Source organism: Astatotilapia calliptera, chromosome 13 (assembly GCF_900246225.1).
Source record: "Astatotilapia calliptera chromosome 13, fAstCal1.2, whole genome shotgun sequence".
Classification (NCBI taxonomy): domain Eukaryota; kingdom Metazoa; phylum Chordata; class Actinopteri; order Cichliformes; family Cichlidae; genus Astatotilapia; species Astatotilapia calliptera.
Genome location: NC_039314.1, coordinates 8,437,257 through 8,458,229, shown reverse-complemented (window position 1 = coordinate 8,458,229; position 20,973 = coordinate 8,437,257). Strand labels below are relative to the sequence as shown.

The window sequence follows — 20,973 nt, the reverse complement described above, 5'->3', positions numbered from 1 at the left end:
AACAAGTGTATGGTCAGTCAGCAAGCCCAACAAAGCAACTTCACTAAAATTGCGATGATAAACAATGCCAACAGCAGCCTGTCAAAGTGTGATGATCACAAGACAGCACGATCAGATCCGGCATGATCTGTAGCACTTGAATTAAAATTCAGTGGTGAATCACTAAACAGTGAAGTATCGGCAAATCACTGAGGATCAAATGATTTACCTACTGTGTTGACAGATGTTAGAAATGAGTAATCCTAAAACTTCTATTGTTTATTCAGCACTGAAGGACAGAAATGGTGCACTGGAAAAAGCATTTTGTTAGATAAACTTGTTCAACTGCTCATTAAAGTAAATCCTCCAATCACGTCATCAGCTCAGTGAATTCAGGCATGCAGACGTGGTGAAGATGAGCTGCTGGAGATTAAACTGGGCATCAGAATGGGGAAGAAAGGAGATTTCAGTTACTTTGATCACAACATGAGTGTCTGTGCTAGACATGCCCATTTAAATATTTCAGAAACTGCTGAGCTACCGAGATTTTACCACACAACCACAAAAACAGAAAATATCCAGTGAGCAGGAATTCTCTTTGCAAAAAATGCCTCGTTGATTCCCGAAGTCAGAGGAAAACTCCCAGACTGCTTTAAGCTGACAGAAAGGCAACAGCTACTCAAATAACCATTCCTTACAACTGAAGTATGCAGAAGAGCATCTCTTAATGCACAGCACATCAAATCTAGCTGCAGACGGGCTAAAACAGCAGAAGACCACACTGCCATTCCTGTCAGCTAAGAATGGGAAACTGAGGTTATAAAATCCCACAGACTCATCAAAATTTGAAAAACAGTGTCCCAGCTGATGAGTGTCGATTTCTGCTTTTGCATGGTAGTGTTAAAATTTGGCATAAACAGAGCACAAATCCATCCTGTCTTGTATCGACAGCTACATGTGGTCAGTCCATTAGTGTCAACTAGCCATCTTTTAAACACCGCAGTGTTGCTGCTGATCTTTTTCACCACAGTTTACCCATCTTCTGATGGCTGTTTCCAGAAGGATAACGTGCCATGTCACAAAGCTCAAATCACCTAAAACTGGTTTCTTCACAATAGGTTCTTTGAAGTCAAATGGCCTCCATAGTGGAACGGGAGATTTGCATCATGCATGTGCAAACCTACAGCAGCTACGTGATGCCACCACGTTGATATGGACTTAAATCTCAGCAAGTTACACAAAAAATAAAGGTAGTTCTGAAGGTAAAAAGACATCCAATTCAGTATTAACAAGGCATAACAAATAAAGGGCCTATGAAAAAGTAAAATCAAGTTTTTAGGCGTTTCTCTAAATGTAATATTACTGTTACCGGTCTGTTTTGATGGGCTTGCAAAAAAGCTCTGGAGTGTCCTACTTCCATCAGTGACGCTGAAGATGCGTCTACATCTTGACTGAAGTCCACCTCTGCCTAATAAATTAATTCACTGGACCTCAGTGATCTGATTTATTTGTGGGATAAGTCTAAAACAAGAAAAAAGAAAAGACCTTGAAGTGGTCTCTAAATGCATTACATCTTATTGGTCCACGTGATTCTGACACATTAGGTATGACAGGACAACCTCCGAGAAGCTCCCCCACCACCCGAGGTTAGGAATTACTAACACTGAAAGCATAAAGATCGAGAACTCTCCAGCATAAACTTAGTGGTTGTCATTTTTCAGTTACTCACATAAATTTCAAAATCACTAATCTAAATTATGGTAAGAAAGAACTGAACATTCGTTTCAGACTACTATGAAGATGAATGAGATACACCGATAAGAACTTACATTGCACAAATAGATACACACAGTTCAAAAATTACCACCAAATATTCTTTAGTGAATAACTTAGGGTTAAACTAAATATAGCATTGCAGATATATGCCTTATAGACCATTTAGTGTACTTCACCCTAAAATGAAAAGAAAACACTATAATTGGGCAACCGTGGCTCAGGGGGTTGGGAATCGCATCTGTAACCGGAAGGTCGCCGGTTCGATCCCCGGGCTCTCTGTCCTGGTCGTTGTGTCCTTGGGCAAGACACTTTACCCTACCACCTACTGGTGTTGGCCAGAGGGGCCGATGGCGCGATATGGCAGCCTCGCTTCTGTCAGTCTGCCCCAGGGCAGCTGTGGCTACAACTGTAGCTGCCTCCACCAGTGCATGATTGTGAGAGTGAATGAATAGTGGTATTGTAAAGCGCTTTGGGTGCCTTGAAAAGCGCTATATAAATCCAATCCATTATTATTAATTAATTATTTTTCCATTTTTACTGCTACAATTACATTTCCTGTACTGCTATGAGTTCAATCGTTTGCAAGACAAACAGCACAGCATAAGGTCTCAGTTAATACAATCACAGAAATAACATTGACAGCACAGCCTTTAACCAAAATATTCTAAAAATACGAGGATGGCACAGTTTTTTCCCCTCACTGTTCAGTCCTGACAAGCCAAATAACAAACACTGGGGATGAAAGTAAAGCAGCACTGCCATCTTTACTCTCCTTTTAGTATTCACCACATTTTTGCCTCATGCTTTGCTCGACAAGTTTAATCTTCTTTAGACAAGGATTCAGTGCTTTACCACAGCATGAATGAGATGCACAGAACAGAACTCGGAGAAGTAATAACAAGTGATGTGGGTGGAATGTGTGGCTGTCCTTATTTAAAACAAATAATTAATAAAAACAATTAAAACAAAACAAACATACCATTTTATCAGCTTTAAACAAAAGTATCTGCTGTCACATATTAATTGACACCTCACAGACAGTGTAATTAACACTACAGCCCATAATTTGTAAACTGCCAAAACCATAACTCACAAGATGTGTTCATCCACCGTGCAGGAAAAGACTGGTTATCCACATTTATGCAAAAAAGCTAAAGCCAAGCGGACCTTACATGAATTCAAGACCAACTGGTTCAGTTAATGGAATTTTAAGTAGTTCAGGAGTCATACAGAGCAAGCAAAGAGATCACTTAGCTGAACCCCCTTTGTGCCAAAAAGCAAGAAAAAGAGAAGTGCTACAAACACCTCACTTTGGTGTTTTGAAACATCCTGTTAGCTCATAATGAAACTTAACTATCAACAGGCAACCTGTTTTCTTGCCTGGCTCCTCGCCAGGCAGCCATTCTGCTAAATGGACTCTGCTCATCAAGATTCAGAGAGACTGGACTGAATGAAAAGTATCCTTTCGGATCCTTCGAAATATCCTCTTTGTAGCAGATCACACTAATTCAGTAGCTTTGGCTCCATTAGAATGAATGCATAGAAAAGCTTAATGTCAGTAATCCTGTTATACTGAAGCTATGATACATGCGCACACCCTTGGTAAATACCACCAATTCAGCACAAGAAGTGGCTGTGGTTATGCCATATTGCTGTCATCTAAATGGTAATATAATGTGCAAACTAGGAGAAACTAAGTGACAAGGGGCAAAAAGAGGCAGCAGTATCAATCCAAACGTTCTACTCTAACCAGTTTTGATTTTTTTTTAGTAACTGCCTATCTCAGCTGTCATAGGGTTTGAGATGGGGTGCACCCTGGACAGGTCACAGTCCCACTGTGAGGCTAAATCCTACAAAGAAGCAAGATATTTGTTGAGTGCATAACTCTGAGACACTAAAAGCTAACACCCACATTAAGAACGCTCAAGTTACCAGTGATAAGTATGCAAATTTCAGTGGCCACATCTAAGGTCGTCCTTGTGGCATTTAAAATAAATAAATAAATAAATAAATAATATAAATCATAGAGAAATTGTATGTCTTTTGTCTTTGCAGCTTCATAAAAATCTGTGATTACGTGGAGCATAAACAAACTCGCACTGTCTGCTTTCTCAGAAGAGAGTGACGATCGAGCCACAAGAGGAAACAGAAAGAGGAACACATCGGTCAGGGTTAGCCCACCCAGCACTTATGTTAATGACCACGGTGATTGCGCTGTGAACAAATGATGGAAATACAGGGTGTGAAATTAGTCCTGAAACACCTTAAGAAGAAAAGCAGAGAGAGGCATGAATAAAAGATGATAAAAGTGAGGAGCTGCTGCAACACCGGTATATTTCACACCTTTTTTTGTGCTCTCTTATTGATTGCAGCAGGAGAAGCTGTGTTTTCCCTCCCCTCTTCTCTAGAAGGTGTGATCACAGAAATGGATGCAGAGCAGCACAACAGAGGCTTGCTTCTGTCAACGGTTGGACATTTCCCATGATCGCTTTGTTGTGTTTACCTGTAGACTGACTGCCATGAACAGAAGATGTCACTTTGGGTGAAAAGGATGGAAAGTAGACGCTCTTGCACTGACGGGGTTGGCGGAATGAGCTGCATCTGTGTGCTGCAGGCTCAATCAGGAGGGCAAGCTACAGGATCATAACACAGGACAGGACAGCTGTGCTCACCTAACCATCTCTCTACACACAGACTTGCATGGCACTTTGATCACTGGGAAGCTGACAGGTGGAGGAGCGCACACAGTTGTCCCATGAGATTCGTCACAAGTGACAAAAGTTACCAGTAATAGAAAGGCTGAGCCTGCCTGGCACACTCCAAGTGTGCAACAACTGAGAAAAAGCCAGCACCATTCCTCCTGCTGATATCCTAATGCAGACTAATGTGATTAACAAAGCAATGAAGCATTCTACACCAGCAAAGACATGATGACTATGGAGGAAGGAAGTCATTATTTCCAAGAGAGAATAAACCCTCAAGGCTTTCTAAACACTAATTAGCTTTAAAAATGATAGTAGGTCTGTCTTTAAAAGGACAAATCACACATGATTAATCAAAAGTAATGGGGTACATTATGAGTGAGTGTGCCTCTGTGTGCGCGCGCGAGTGTGTACTCTTAGATCCGCAGTCTGAACCTAATCCAAGTCTCGTGATCTGGATGCCGTTCATTCCCTGACAGAAAGAGGGGGATGAAAGAGCTGCAGAGATCTGACAGTTTTCAGAACCGCTACCACATATGCACAGGATACAATGAGATAGAAAGCAAAGCACCTTTATGCAGCGCCAACAGTGAATAATCTGTGGTTTACACCTGCCTCCACCTCTGTGCAGTGACTTAATGCTGGGCCTACGCAGGCCTCTGGTGTGCACCAGCCAGATTTCTGGCCACTTAAGTGATATCTGGGGACCACCAAGGTAAACCAGAGGGTTTAAGGTATATGCAAAAACACATCGGAAGTCATTTTCTTTGATAGTCAGTGACTCTTCCCCTTACCCACTTTTCATATGTACATGTATAATTCTGCACAAAATTCATACTGGAGCATTTTGCCTAAACGTGTTAGTGAACACTGACCTCGGCACAGCGAGGGCAAAAATGAGAAGCAAAGTATTTCTGGATAAGATTACCTTATTCATGAGTTTATCTAGGTTAAAAGCGTTCATATAGCACCTGTCACAGAACAAACTCTTGCTATTCAAGCGTAGAAAGCACACTAACTTCGTATCGACTCAGCCCTTTGAATGAAATCCTGGAGAGAACCGGTTTTGCAACTGTATCGTGATTGAAAACAAATAATTTGTCTCTATCAGAATAAACAAGATACATGGCTGTCTTCAGACCTTTTCCCAAGTACAATGACATCATCTTTTTTAAGGACCTGCTCCTGTAAAAAGTAAGCAGCACCACCACCCAAAGAATGATCTCTGACGTTACACTCCTGCCAGAAGCGCCATACCTGGAGATCGGCTCCTTGCAGTCTACAGTCCATATACTTTTCCCACGCATAGCACAGATCCGTCTCCTGTGGACTGGCCATATCGTCCACACTTCCAGATACAACACCAAGTCTGGTTGAAGAAGTTGGGAATCAGAAAGGTCTCCTCTGGGGTTCTTTCTCAATCCTCCAGGTGGCTGGAAGTGCCCCGGGATAACCCGAACGAAGCCCCAAATCTTCTTCGGAGTCTTTCATAGCATATTCACTGCATCGCTCTGCCACTTTTAAACTGGGCTTCTGCTGAAAAATACAAAGTCTGATGGGTTAGCAAAGCAGAATTAGCTGGCAATGCCGCATTCACTTTTGTCAACAAACGCAGATACACTAACAGTTAAAAACAACAACAACAAAAAAACCCACACTTGAACCATAAACTTCGCCCAAGCGAGTTTGACACGCTAGGGCATTACCAAAACAAAACGGACACTAGCCATACAGACAGCTAGCTAGCTAGGTATCTGACAGAACTGCGTGAAGTCTTTAGGCAGCGACACACATCCCATTTCCGGCGACAAATTGTGTTTTCAAAATAAATGCACCCACATTTATATTGCAGTAAAAGAACATCGATAATCCGAATCGCAAATAAACTGAAAATAAAATATCCAATTTGGATGCTTGCTGTATTCAGTCAGTATTAAACGGTTAAATTACACTCAAATGTAATTTGTATGTTTATATTTAAATTTTCGTTTCAAGTGTGTTATGGAAATATTCAAATGCAGAGACATCTAGGTTTCATACTGAGATAAAATAAATATATAAATTGCAAGTGGTAACTCTGTAATGTGGCTATTCCCCTCCTCGGAACTGGGCTTTACTTAAAATACATATACTTTACATCGCACGAACGAGTTAGATATATTTTGAAAGTTCATCTCCGTTAGCGTGTTTATAGTTGTGGCTAGCTTGACCGAAAAAGAAACAACCCAGCAGCTTCGGTAACTTTAAAAAAATGTCCAAATAAATGCCATATTCTCCGGAGATACGCATTACCGACTGACTTTATGAGCGTTTTTTAACGAATAAAGTAGCTATTCCGGAGTTCTTGGCTCTTTAGCCAGCAGCCGTGACGTTAGCGGCTCTGCTGATTGTTGCATCGCACCGTCCTGTGTACGGCAGCTGTCAAAACTGTATCACAGAGCGACCAACACATCTTCAAGAACATCCAAAACAAGCAGGTGCTATGGGTATAGCCACGTATCTCTTACATGTATGATATTTACCTGTAATAAGAAGAATTAATTTTATGACATACCTTCGTTTTCCCCCAAATTAACCCAGCTAAAGCTAGCATCCATCCAGCACTAAAGATATTGGGTCGTTAAGCCCTCAGCTCTGACTGCAAGACAACTCCCTCTACAATACAGCCCATTTAGTTGGCTGCGAAGAACCTCCTAGAATCCAAAGAGAAGTCATAGCAAATGTTTTGTAATAACACCCAAACAGGTACACTAATTTCGCGATTTATTTCCTTGGAAACTATTAATATGATCTAAGACTTAATATGGCTGTGCGTAATGCATAATGCATGTTTAGCCCTTGAAAGCCAAATAGTTAGCTTAAGTTTTCTATGCGCTGATCAGCTTTTTTCCTCAAAGACTTGTCTGAGGGTGCAAATGACCATTTTGTTATTAAGCGCTAACGGTCTGTGGAGTGCCCACTGACTGCTGTTCTGCTCCCAATTGGATAACACGCAAATCATTTTCCAATCAATCAAAGCTTTTAGCCCAGGGAATGGTGGTGCGTTTGGGGAAGCTCTGTAGATGGCAGAACAGACTGGCAAGCTAATTCATTTTTTCCCCTAAAGTGTAATTTGCTTGTTTGTGCATATCAAAGTGAGAAGCCGCCACACTCGAGACAATTGTCTAAAAATCCCGGCGTTAGGTTATCTTTCTTGCAGATTAGGGTTATTACGAGTATGAAAATGTAGTTGAACTACTTATAAAGTTAAACGAATCGACTGAGGTAATTTTTGCGTAATGACGAATGATTGATGTGTTTAGTGAAAAAAAAGAACAAGGATTTGCTGCTTTTATTTATTTTATGGTGACATTACTGTGGGCTTCAGGACACTGAATTCCCCCCCCCCCCCTTATTCATACATTTTAATGGACAGCTGGTAATCAGTGAAGCAAGACAAGCACATCTGTCACAGTTATGAAAAACAGAATTAGCTACTTGGTTCTGGTCACAATCTCCCCTGCTGTTCCTTACCCGTGGCTTGACAGATGGCCAGTAGAGGTTGGCGGACTGAACCAATAGTATCGATTCCAACGCTGGTATTGGTATCAGATCAATAGTAGCACGATAGGATCGATACTTTTTTTTCTATCAAACATGCACTTTGAAAAATATCTGAACCTTTTTGATCGTCAGGTCTTTTTTAATTTATAGTAAATAACACACACACACACACACACACACACACACACACACACACACACACACACACACACACACACACACACACACACACAGCCTCAGATTCAAAATATATGAAAAGCTGAAAGGTGTGTTTGTTGTGTTAAAGTATTGTGGAAAGTAAAAGACCACAGTGATTCCATGATCATTAAAATGTATTCAGAATTTGCAAAGTGATTATGATTTCTCTAATAAATCCTGACACAATGATCTCCCCAACTTAAGCTGTCTTTATAGATTAAAAGTATCAGCATATTTAAAATACTGTCTCAATATTTACTTTGTGTCTGATCAATACCAAATTTTGCAGTCTTGCACAGGACTAATGGTCAGACTTTTTTATTGTTAGACAATGACAGTCACTGATAATTTGGATAGAAAAGGACAGAATTTTATTTTGTTTTCCAGTTATGGTCATAGCATTGTTTTGTGAGATCGAAATGACGATTTGTCTCAGAGTCATATCAAGATATACCCCTAAGGCGTTGATGTGAATGGGACAAGTCACTGGAGAGAGACAGTAACGACTGCTGCGACTCGAAGCAGGTTTTCAATCAGGTTTCAAGTCTTTATGATAAAAATATTCCGGGTTTATTAAAAGCCCCCTTAATGCACCACTGACGTACGTGTCTCCCCCCTCCAGCACACAGACTGCGTGGGTGGCAGCTTTTCTTGATCCTTTTTGAGAAAGAAGAAGCATCATCCAAGCAGACGCAAAAAATAAGTCATGTGACAAGAAACACACACACACACACACACACACACACACACACACACACACACACACACACACACACACACACAGCTTGTTAAAAATAAGCCTGTTGCAAGAAATGGTGTATAATGGCACCTGTGTATAAGTCATCTGCGAAAAAAGTCGCGCAGAAATTGTTTAAGAATAAACATTTATTACATTTTCATACATATAAATCTGCAAGACAAGTTATTTATTCAACCATGGCAGGTACTGTATATCACAAGGCATCCCCTTTTTGAGGTTATACAATGGCGACACCTACCGCAACAGCACCAGATATGAATATTTGTAATTCACTTACCTAACACAAGGTGTCGCTGTAAAGCAACAAACTCGGGAGCCCACGGTGTCAGAAAAATTTTTATTCCCTCACATTTCTGCTCAGCATCTAGACTCATCCCACCAGCTTCCCCCCCTACCCTGTTCCACAATAACACTTCCATGAGAAAAAGCCCAGGTTCAGTGTGCAGTAGTGCATGAGATGATGTCATCTACCGCTCTGATAAAGTTCACATTAGAATTACGCATTCCTTCGAGCTTCATTCTCAGTTTTTGTGGACTCAGGAAAAAGGTCACCATGGTAGTGCTTCTACTTACAGTTCATTGTGATTTTATAAATGGGAAATGTAACACACACACAAAAAATGTAGGTAACAATAACAGTGAGCAGTAGAAAAAAAAAAGGCACAGTAAGTTCACCTCTGCTTTTCAGAGGCGGTTCTGGTTCTGCAGCAGTTCGAATTTAGTCATGCTGAGGGGCTCCGGATTTAAAACTTGTCCACTCCGGGAGCGCTGGATGTCTCCTTTCAGTACTCTCTCTCGACGCAGCCCACTTGAGCCGCGTTGTCGGGACACTTGCAAGAACGGCCGTTTGGTGTTGCTAAACACAGGTGGGAGCAGCCACCGTTGTTTCCAGAACAGTAGTTTTGTCCTGACAGACGGAGGGGACAAAGGAAACATTTTACAGCAGGCATCGGTGGGAAATAGCCTTTTCACTGCTTGTTATTAATGCACTAAAAACATCCAAAGGAAGCACGCAGCAATCTCCAGATGTTGGAGGCCCCTTTCCCCTGACTCTGCATTCCCTGGCTTTAGCGTTATCTATAAGAGAGGCTGTTGCCTGGTGCCATTAGTCATTCCTTTGCTTGATAATAAATACAAGCTGGAAGAATTCCCCCAATTGCTTAAAGATTAAGAACTGTACTCGTGTTTGTTTGTTTGTTTGTTTGTTTTGTTTGCAAAGTGCTCTAAAGGATTCTTTAGAGAGCCTGCAGAGGTCACAACTAGGTCAGCCTGGTCCCAAAAAGGAAAAGGAACGCATAATAAGGTTGGCCTCAAAGGTAGCCCCCAAATATACAAGGGTCAAGCAGTTTCTGCATGCGGCTTTAAAGTGGAGCTGAACATCAGGGTTAGATACCGTGCAAAGATTCGCTTCGAGCATGTGAAGAGGGGGAATTGAAGGGGAATGTGCCATCACAACTTCCTACCTGCAGGACACTGGGCATAGGCTGTGGCGATCCCGTATAACCTGGTCCGCTTCTGAGGCTGGAACTCATCTGACTCCCTGCTGGCATAGCGGTCCACTGCAATCACAGCATCCCTGTTGCAAACACAGTCAGCACAGGAGTTCAGAAATCCAGGACTATCTGAGCTTGCGCAATCATCCGTCCGGCCTCCTTATGTTTCCTACAAAGTCTGTCGAGACTGAGTAAGGCCAAAGAGGGGGATGAGGGTAGGTTTCTTAGCCACAACATGACATAGTTTGTGGTAAACTGTTTAAGTGTGCACCACCCACACCACCTCCTCTCAACCTTTCTGCGGCCCTGGCGAGATCACAGGGAGGCCCTGTGGAGGTCACTCGCAGACGTCTGGGGCTGAGAAATTGCAAGCAGCTGTCACTTTTCAGGACTCCTCCTCACCTCATGTGCACACTAACACACACACATACTCACACATGCACACACACACACACAAAGCCCTCCCCTTTTTTTTCTGCAGTCGCTCAGGAATAAATAACTTACAGAGCCGGACACATGTGGAGGAAGCTCCACAATTTCGAGTGTGGGAGCGTCTGAGCCCTGCCACAGAGAATGTAAAGGGGGTTGAGTGTGGGCAGCTTTTTGACCTTTAACCTTCCCTCTCTTTCCTCTGCCTTGACACATTGAATCACAGGTAAAAGTAAAAACCCTGTGTCTTCGGTGCTACAACACCAGTGGGTCTCATTTATAAACAAACTCCAGCTGCAAGAAATATTATTATTATTATTATTTTTTCACGATTTAAAAAGGCAGAGTTTGAAAAAACATTCTTAAAATAAAAATCAAACCTTCGCCAGTCGGTGTAATAGATGTTTTTCCCGAAAGCTGTCATTCCAAAAGGATACTGGATCCTCTCCAAAACCGTACTGCGACTACCCCGACCTGGATCCATGCACTCCATTTTTTGCGTGCCTGCAGGCAAGAGACTGTAATTAGTGCTGCTTGCACACAGCAGACACCGTTTCACAGATGAGTCATCCGTCTGAAATCTACCTGCGTCTGCCCAGCAAAGCTGTGAGCTGTGAGGGTCGTAAGTCAAGCCGTTTGGCAGACCTAGATTGTCTCTAACCAGCACCCGTCTGTTGGATCCATCCATGTAAGATGTCTCAATCTTGGGGGCTTTACGGTTCCAGTCAGCCCAGTATAGGTTACTGTTGGAGGACAGGTGAAGAGTGAGTCTGCTGTGATGTTCAGCAACACTGAATATCAATCTGTTTGTGAATGTTACCTGCTCTTTAAAGTAAATGAGCATTGCAGATTTTCACCAAGAGTGCTGTTTAACTCAAACTATGTTCAATAAACAGGCTGTTAAATCGTAACGCACCCGTTGGAAGGGTCAGCGATGATGGCTCGTGGGTTGACGAGGTCGGTGTTTATGAGGACACGTCGGTTAGACCCGTCCAGAGACGCCACCTCGATGTGATCCTTAGCGGAATCCGTCCAGAACATTGTTCGACCCAAGTGGTCAATCGCAATCCCTTCTGGGCTTTCCAAACCTGTTAAAACAGTGCATTTTTTCTGTTTTTTTTAACCTCCTCTTTCAAAATGTAGGGGAACCAGTAGCATGAAGAAAACACTACCTGAACTAATGACAGAAGTGGGCTCTCCCCCCTCGATGTTGGCCTTGCTGATGGAGGGAGACGTGATTTCTGTCCAGTACACCATTTTCTCCACACAGTCGTAGGCTACACCAATGATGACCTTCTCCTGTGGAGCCAAGGAGGGTGTGAGCAAACAACAAACCTTTGAAGTGCAGTTTTCGTCACACAACAACGGTCCAGAACGTGGAGCAGATGTGCTTTTTGGATGGTATCGTCGAGACTTTAAATCCAAACAAACTGAGTCACACAGTGAGGAGCTCAAGCAGCTCAAATCAGTGCAACAAGAAAAGCAGACTGCAACTGTAAAGTTGTCTGACTGATGTTAGCAATTAGCTTGAATGTCACCATGTGCCCCCAGTAAAGTGCAAGCTTTGGATGCGAGAAGCAGATGGGAAAAATCCCAGAGCTGAAGAAAGTTTTAGGACAACAGAGCGCAGTTATTTGTGACTGTTTTCTCATATATTATTTAAATTAAGTAAACAATCCTGACAGGAAATTGTGGCTTTAACTTAAAAATAAGAATAAAACTGCTGCAAAAGCCATATAAAAATTTATGAAATAACTCCTCTCTTAAAGATGAACTTACGGGCAGGTGGAGGACGGGCTTGGCATCGTTCTTTTTCATGTCGTAACCCCCCAGAGGAACGTGCTCTATCCTGCCGCTCTGGGCAAACAGCAGGTGTGTTCCTGGGGTCAGGGCGTCCACATCGGGCCGTGGCCGGGGTCCGACGGGCGGCAGCCCAGTATTGTGGTCGATACCTAATTGAGACGCACACAAATCAGTTCATCAAAACTCCCGAAGTGTTTGTGCTTCCATAGTTTTTGTTTAATGCCACTGTGAGTGACACTGTCACCTCTTTCTGTGATTTACTCACACATTGGTCTGCTGCCAGGCCCGGTGCGAGTCCCCGAGATCTCCTGTCCATTTTGGTCCACGCACCAGCAATGTCCCGTGCTTCCATGGCACTGCATCGGCTCATATTGACCGTTGTTATCACACGTGGGGATGTAAGCGCCAATCGGAGGCTGTGGCCCCCGTGGGCCAGACACACCCAGGACGTTCTCTCTGTGAACCTCACATCGTGTTTTTGGCCTCCCTGAAGAAAAATATGAAAAGAAAGACTCGAAAATTAACAAATACAGCCTGCAACAAACTCCCCGAACTTGTTTCTTTTATCTTTTTGGAGTCTTCTAATTTAAATTTCAGCTACACATAAAATTCACATCCTTCACAAGGCATGACAAATTCCTCGCACTTTCCAGAAGGGAATGAGAAACAGATTCCAGCTGGCACCAATATACTCTGGCGAGGAATTCATTTTCCAAACACCCCCTCCGGCCTAAACGGCTACAAGGCTGTGAATGAAAATGACCCATTTTGCGAAACAACATCAAACAAAAAACTATTACTCGGCTGTCTGAACTCCAGTGAAGGACCTCCAAAACAAACATGTAACTACACAGGCTTTATTTTCAACCCCCAGAATGAATGTGCAGCCAAGCCAGCTAACAAATGTTTAAAGCAGTGCAATTCAGAGAGTTCACCTACCAGGAAGGCACTGGAAACCGTCGCCGCTGTAACCTGGCCTGCACTGGCAGGTAAAGGATCCCTCTGTGTTGTAACACACGGCGTCTGAGTGACACCTGCTTTGCTGACACTCGTCTATGTCTTCAGGCAGATGGATGAGATGATGGTGAGATGGATGGATGGAGGATGAGAGAGCAGAAAAAAATCAAATATGAACATTTTCTGTGTCATTTTATGAGTGGAGATCCATGCAGAAGAGCTTGGGTGAACCTTTGACTTAAACTTTCCTCAAATAGCAGAAAATCAAGCAAAAATGTGGAAAGAATGGAAGGACCCAGACCAGAGAAACCCCTCCAAAAACCCTACACCCAGACCCGGGACCTCTACACATGAAATTCCCATCTGCTTTTAATGTTTCACTCTTCGGTCTCTGTTGGTGTATTATGCAACCAACCTGACCGCCCACAGTCCCGAGCAGATGGTGTAACAATTCAAATAATTCCTAAGGATGCATTTGGTGAATCAAGTGATTTTGGCCACACTGAACATAGTCCTTACTTTCAGCAGATTTTTCTTCATGTCCCTCGTTTTTGACCGGTCACACTTAAAGCTGCTTTGATCTTAAGTGCGCCGGACCAGTGAAATTACATGACAAATGTGTAAAATCATTGCCCAGACTGTCCTGTAGTTATAAAATTCAAAGTTTCATTCAGAAAACAAAGCCGTTTTCTGTGAACTCACTGTAAAAAAACAAAACCATAAATTTCTGTGGTAGATAGTAAAAAAAAACCCAGGAAATTTCCATCATGTAATTGTGTATCTATAGATGACTTTGCTGTAGTATAAAGCGGGGTGGGGGGAATCTTTATCAATAGGAAAAGGTGTAAAACTTAAACAAATATAAATAAAGTGAAGTTATAGTGAGTAAAGTTAAAACTGTGTTTCTAAAACTCCGGGGTGGAGTTTTTGCTGGGCCGATTCTGGCCCCTGGGCCTTATGTTTCACACCCCTGCTTTAGAAGCTCCTACTATTTAATTTAATTGTTTAATTTTATTTCATAAATGGAAGGAACAGGGAAAACTGCAAATCCTTACATGCAGCCAACAAACTTTAAGCCTTTTTTTGTCAGTAAAATTACCTAAAAACTCATTTAATAATAGAAAACACGTAACACTGCTTATTGCAGGTTGGTGAACTATGCAAAAAAGAAAACCCACAAACAAACAAACAATGAAAAAAATTCTGAGAGCATTATGTTTGTCTGCAGTACCTTGGCAGCTTCTACCGTCTCCTGTGAACCCTTGTAGGCAGGTGCAGACGTAGGACGAGCCTCCGGCGTAGCTGCACTGAGCATGGGGTGAGCAGGTATGGGTGCCTGCCTCACAGTGGTCCACGGGTCGATCAACCTCTGAGGAGAAGCAGAACAAGTTCTGGGAAATGCTATCAGCGTGAGAAAAATAATGTGTTGACTGGTTTTGGATAGAGCTGCTTAAGTTGGGGAACAGGGTGAAAAATATGGCGTGAAATTAAGACGAATGAATATACTTTAATATTTATTTAACTGAAATTCAAGTTGGATCCTTTTGGGGCATGCCAGAAAATACTTTACAGCCACCGCGCTGAGCAAATCTAATTTGCTGCTGCTGCTACACGTGTTAATAATCACCACAGACTTTTTCATACAATAATGAATTTTATTACAGGTTATGTTTGCACCTCTACCTCCTTAGAACCAGGTAGGGTTTGCCTGATATGGAATAGCACTTTACAGCACACAAAAGCCACTTACTAATGCAGGTTCTCTGGTCACTACCGAACTGATACCCCTCTTCGCACTCGCAGCGGAAGGTCCCGGGCTGGTTGTTGCAGATAGCGTTAGGGCCGCAGCGTTGAGGATCCTCTCTGCACTCATCGTTGTCTGATAAAAAAAGAAAAAGAAAGAAAAGAGTAGTGATGAGATGCTAAACTGATAACATTTTTTTTTCGTCTGTCTACTGTCTTTTGCTTATCTAATTCAGAGTCACAGAAGAGGCTGGAGCGTATCCCAGCTGTCATAGGATGAGAGGCGGGGTACATCCTGGACAGATCGCCTCTCTGTCCAAGTGCCTTTTTCCTGTTTTTATGTATGTAAAATCCTGGGAAACTTTACGTGTGACGTTGAGTCGTGTAAACAAAATGACTTGATTTAAATAGTCTTGGACTGGGTCAGAGTTTGAGAAGTCTGGTTTGCCAGATAAGTTTTTCATTATCAAATGTTTTCGGATCAAAGAAAAGAGCCTGATTAGATTTATAATAATACTTTTATGATAGCATCTGTCTGAAATTCTTCCTTCCTCTTCCTGTTTGGTCTCTAATGCAAAAGATTCGGTTGTATAGAGGTTGAAATAGCTCTGTTAACCTGGTCTCTGAGTCGGAAATGCTTTGTTTATCCTATGGGACTCCCCTGCTAATTGTATGATTGTGCCGTTCCCTAGTCAGGAAGGAAGGCTTTAGAAAATCTGGGTTGATTTTAATGATGAGTTTGAAAGATATGGAAACAGTTAGATTTTTTCCAAAAGCAGAAAATAAACTCTAACTGCTCTTTGTTACACGATTAAATATGCAGTTCTTACCATAACATGCGCGTCCATCGCCGCTGAAACCAGCAGCACATTGGCAAGTGAACGTTGCTCCCTCTCCGACTTTGCAAACAGCATTCGTGTCACATCCGTGTCTTCCGGTTAAGCATGGGTTCTGCTCCGGCTGCCCTCCTGAAAAGGAAAGGTGAATTTTATTTCTAAACAGGTTTTGTTTTGGGTTTTTGAAGCAAAACATACCTATTTTTACCATTTAACAATAGCAACAAAAAGCCTGTCTGGCAAAAATAATCTCTCTGTCAGGACGTTGTTCCTGAGGAAGGAAGTGAGCTCAAACCAAAGGCAGGAAAACGAATACGTCTTCTCACCATTGATGTCCCCGATCTTGCTGGTCAGGGCGAACCGGATGAGTCGTTGTGCAGGATCGTAAATGGCAAAAATGTGGTCCACGCTTAGCATCTGTGTAGGTTTCATGTCTCTCAAAGTCTCGCTATGATAGCAGCCGTTGAAGGAGATTGTCTCACGCCACTGATATCTCCTGGTTTCCCTGGATCCATCCTGCAGAGTCACTACGTAGTCCCGAGTGGACGACGAGGTGATCACTGAAAGGCAAGATGGACACGTTAGAAACGCTCACCTTTTTTCACTTCTTTTATGTCTCGCTCAAAATCAGAAAAGGTGGTGAAATATTGTTTCTCTGTTCAAGTCATGTCTCACAGTTGTTGTTGTACTGGTAGATCTCAGAATACGGGTCGAGCTTTATGGTGGAGCCAAGAGGCACCTCGGCCACCCGGCCCTCCAGGTTGGTGCTCACAATCAGGTGGTCGTGCTCATCGATGCCTTTAAACTCTTGCCTGATGTTCAGCTTTTCATTCCCTGGCATAAAGGTCACCTCAGCCTGCCGAGTGAACTCCCCCCCTGTGGAGGCCAGAGAGGAGGATGTTAACTCTAATACTGGCCCGGGATGAACTTTGTCTCGTGGCCTTCTGTTACAGCTGAGGTAATGCGAGTGGAATTCAGGGAGACAGTGCAGAAGACTGCAGCTGTATGCAAGCTGTGTTTGCAGCAGCGCAAACAGCTTGTTTACAGAAATTTATGCTTCCCACTAGTTTTTTTTTTAAACCCTGTAAAAACTACAAGGCAAGCTACTGAATATCACATCATGAGATATCTTCATTGCAGCGTTGTTCTCACTCACCGATGATGCTGAAGCCGTTCTTGAAGCCTGGGTGCTCCAGAGCAAACGCCCACCCAATCACACCGCTAATTGACACCAGGGGCTCCAGCGAGGGCCCAACAGTCTCCGGGAGGTCACTGATGGCGACGTAGGCTCGACCCTCATTCGCAACAATGTAAGAATGGAGGTCGATGTTGGCGAACTCCACCGGAGAAGGAGACCTGCCCACAAACACTCTTCCGTGTACTTTGCCGTTCACCCTCTGTGGCTTTCCTGCAAAATCCCCCAAAGAAAACAAAACAAAAACACAGCCACCCCACTGAAGTTACTCACCGAGAACAGCTAAGATTTCTTCTAATGTTTCCACATCAACTAGCTAATAAAAAACGTCATATTTAAACGCTTTTCTGCGTGTACCTTCTGCCACACACTGTATCCCGTTGCCATAGAAGCCAGAGATGCAATGGCAGCAGTATCCGTTGGCATAGTCCCTGCATTCACCAAACTTGGAGCATTTATTTCTGTTGTTTGCACAGCTGCCAAGGTTGTACGAGAACACTGAAAACATGGGGAACGGTAAGAATACCATGACTGGAACAGCTGATAAGACAAGTACAATAAACATTTATATACAACATGCTCTCACTCTCAAAATACACTGTGATAGACAGCATGGCTCAGGAAGCAGAGCTGCAGACAAGCTTGCTACCATCAGCGAGTGTGGGTGAACGGCTCACTAAAAAGCACTCGTTGGATTAAAACATCATAAACTCACCATCTACATTTATAATTGGATCATCCACCTCCACCACCTCCGGGTTCTGTGGTTGGAACTGAACTGGGTGGACTTCAGTCTGTTCCTGCAGATAAGGAGGGTAGGCTACCACCGGTCTGTCAGGGTACAACGGCCTCCTTGCAGCGCTGGACTCCTCATAAGCGTCAACATCTTCTTGTGGTGGAGCCTCAGTGGGCAGCTCAGGGACCTCACCTGGAGCCACGTTGCTAAAAAAGGGAGAAGTCCCAATCTCGTACACCCATACACCCCTCAGGCCAGAGTTCGTCTCCCTGTGGGGGGAAAAGTTTAGATTCTGGGCAGAAAACATGTCTTCAAGAACCGTCATTGTTACCGTCTGACTTACTCTGCTAAAGCTCTAACGGACTGCTCGTCATCAGTGGTGGTGCGGTAGTATGGTCCCTTGATGGAACTGAAGAAACCCCGGACTAAACCCTTACTGAAACCAGCATGCATGATTACATTAGTGTCTCCCACAAGCATGGAGGAAAACTTTATCCCATCCCTTGGATAGAGGACAATAGCGTATGACGTGGTCTCCAGAGATGCAATAACCAGCTGGAAGGTGTTTCTCTGAGAAACAAAACATTATAGACTCTGTCAGTGATCACATCCACTTTAGATTACTTGAATAACTATGTGACACTCACCTTCTTGATGCCGCTGTCTCCTCTGCTCTCAAGTCCATGGGTGGTGACATCAACCCAGGTGACCACCACAGCATGGGTGGGATTGATTTCGTCATCTTCAGGGAAAGCCCTGTTGATGTGCTCAGCAGCGCGGCGTAGAATATCAGGACTGGAGTCCTCTCGGAAGAAAACTTTCCCCACACCATCGCTCGTGTGCAGGTCTCCTTGCAGAGCTGCAATCATGCCAAATTTTGGGGGCATTTTGCCAAGATACGTCAGCTCGCTTTCTGGCTCTTTTGTGGCGACGAACCCATTGGTATTAATCTGAAACGAAAAGCTAAAATCATTAATCCAGAAGACAGAAACTGAAATGAAATCCCTGCGATGTTGTACACAGTTTTATTCTTGACACAACTTGAACTGTTTCACAGGGGATACAATCTGACCCACTTTGATCTTCATTGCAGTAATGATTTGAGTCGGCAGCTATGTCCCACTACTGTGCTAATGAACAAACAAGATGCTATTTAACGCAGTCTTTACACACTTGCAGTGGGAACACATGCAAGGCTCGTAAAAAAGAAAGAAAAAAGCGCTCGTGTGAAGAAAACATGCCCAGACACACACTGGACATGGGGGCTCCTTCACTTCCTGACCAAAGGAAAAAACAAAAGGTTTCCTGTCCTTGCCCCCGATGAGTAGCCCCAGAGAGCCTAAAGATTGCGCACTAAATGTCATTACAGAAACTTCCTGCCAAAATGGAGGGTAGATCTGGGAAAATGATCAGTGATCCTATTTACAGAGGTGCTGCAGATAGAGAGCTCTAAGGTTAGTGGTTAACATGTAAGTGCTCAGTAAAAAATGGATCATACTCATGAAGGGTGAGAAGAATCATCCCCCCCACCCCAGGGCAGAGACAGTTCAGGGCAGACCGTCTCAGAGATGAAAACAAAACTCTTGAGGGCATCTTGACTGCAGCGCAGAAATATGTTTGTGGTGGGTAATGGAAGGTTAACCTGGAGGCAGTCAGCAGACTAATTGGTGAACGCTGCATTCATGTGTTTCATTTAAGCTCCAGACTCATGTGTTAATCACGTTAATCATTGTCTCTGCACGATCTCCTTAAATGGAGATCGTGCAGAGACAGCCTCCACTGGGTTGAGACTGGACAGGCTACTGTGGAATGAATGGCAAGCTTTACTAAAGAAGAAACTTTCATTTTAAGAGCTTGAATGCTTGGTAGAAACATCTTTATGCATAAAACATCAGCAAAGCTTTGACGAATGCATCTGTTAGTGTAATCACTGCGTCATGGCACAGTTTACTCATGCAGCACTGAAACAGAGATGTAGCACTTTTCTTTGAAACCAGAACTGCGGGAATAAAGGGCTGTTTGTCCGTTCCACACAATGGTGCGGCTTTTAAAAACACTACAGGCCAACAGTTAATATTCTAGCAAATCATACAGTTTTACATGATTTACTGCATTTATTCCAGAAACAAACCTCCCAGTGACCACTCTGTAAAGTTCTCTGTCTCATCACTGGGTGTTTTTAGGATGGATTGCAAAATAAGGTTTGGTATTTGGTATCGGCAGTAAAATGATAACCTCGAGGGAAACAAAGAAATGCCTGGGCACATGCTTTCGACATGATACAGTCGCATCTGCATATAAGAAATCCAGTATTTACAAATACTCCACAGACAAGAAAAAAATCATACGCTGCTGGAACTCCGTTGTCCAACTTCCAGGAACTGTTTAAATTCACTCCATTTCTGGCTAACGCGCAATTGCGCAAGAACTACGGACGTTTGATGACCAGTAAAGCCAACGCAAGTGCATTAATGTTAATAATAATAATCATCAAAATGTTAAGAATTAACTTACAAAGATGCTGAGGAAAGTGCCATCATAAAACAACACCGGTTTGCTCAGATCCAGTCGGTACGTCTGATCATTCCCTGGCTCCAGTAACTGGTCTCTTGCGCTCGGACCAAAAGGAAAAAGCTCGTCTCGACTTATGCTCTTTACCGAGACCACAAATCCGAGAAAACTCAGACAAGCAATCCAGCCTTTCTCCTTCCAACCCATGGTCCGTCTTTCAGAGGGAGCTAAGCAGTCCTGCGTTAAAGGCGCGAGTGATACATCCAACCCAGTAGTTGTAGAAAGAGTTGTGGGCGGTCACTAACTCACAGA

The 20,973-nt window shown here is 43.2% G+C and overlaps 2 protein-coding genes across 2 annotated transcripts in view; both read right to left on the bottom strand.

The window, feature by feature from the left end:
• The window catches only part of lyst (lysosomal trafficking regulator), a 62,524-nt gene extending 56,114 nt beyond the window's left edge, over window positions 1-6,410 (bottom strand). The window contains exon 1 of the mRNA XM_026191138.1: window positions 5,715-6,410. Coding sequence (XP_026046923.1) covers window positions 5,715-5,795 — 81 coding nt within the window. The 5' untranslated portion in view covers window positions 5,796-6,410. The remainder of the gene's footprint in view (window positions 1-5,714) is intronic.
• A 2,655-nt stretch (window positions 6,411-9,065) lies between these two features.
• On the bottom strand, window positions 9,066-20,943 carry nid1a (nidogen 1a). The gene is made up of 20 exons (XM_026190450.1): window positions 20,665-20,943; window positions 18,798-19,100; window positions 18,494-18,720; window positions 18,130-18,419; window positions 17,772-17,912; window positions 17,376-17,627; window positions 16,895-17,095; window positions 16,546-16,779; window positions 16,214-16,351; window positions 15,391-15,519; window positions 14,872-15,009; window positions 13,623-13,742; window positions 12,949-13,170; window positions 12,660-12,832; window positions 12,053-12,179; window positions 11,797-11,968; window positions 11,466-11,623; window positions 11,261-11,384; window positions 10,422-10,534; window positions 9,066-9,865 (listed from the first exon to the last, which is right to left on the bottom strand). The coding sequence occupies exons 1-20, from the start codon at window positions 20,866-20,868 to the stop codon at window positions 9,741-9,743; spliced, it is 3,591 nt and encodes a 1,196-aa protein (XP_026046235.1). The 5' UTR covers window positions 20,869-20,943; the 3' UTR covers window positions 9,066-9,740.
• Between the last annotated feature and the right edge of the window lie 30 nt (window positions 20,944-20,973).

Bases quoted from the DNA above. Each gene is read 5' to 3' on its own strand.
- nid1a (XM_026190450.1), bottom strand. From the start codon at position 20,868: ATGGGTTGGAAGGAGAAAGGCTGGATTGCTTGTCTGAGTTTTCTCGGA. The intron at 11,624-11,796 runs GTGCGTTACGAT...GTCCTCCAACAG, and splicing joins ATCGCTGACCCTTCCAACGG to TAACCTATACTGGGCTGACT. The intron at 9,866-10,421 runs GTAGGAAGTTGT...TCCGTCTGTCAG, and splicing joins CTATGCCCAGTGTCCTGCAG to GACAAAACTACTGTTCTGGA.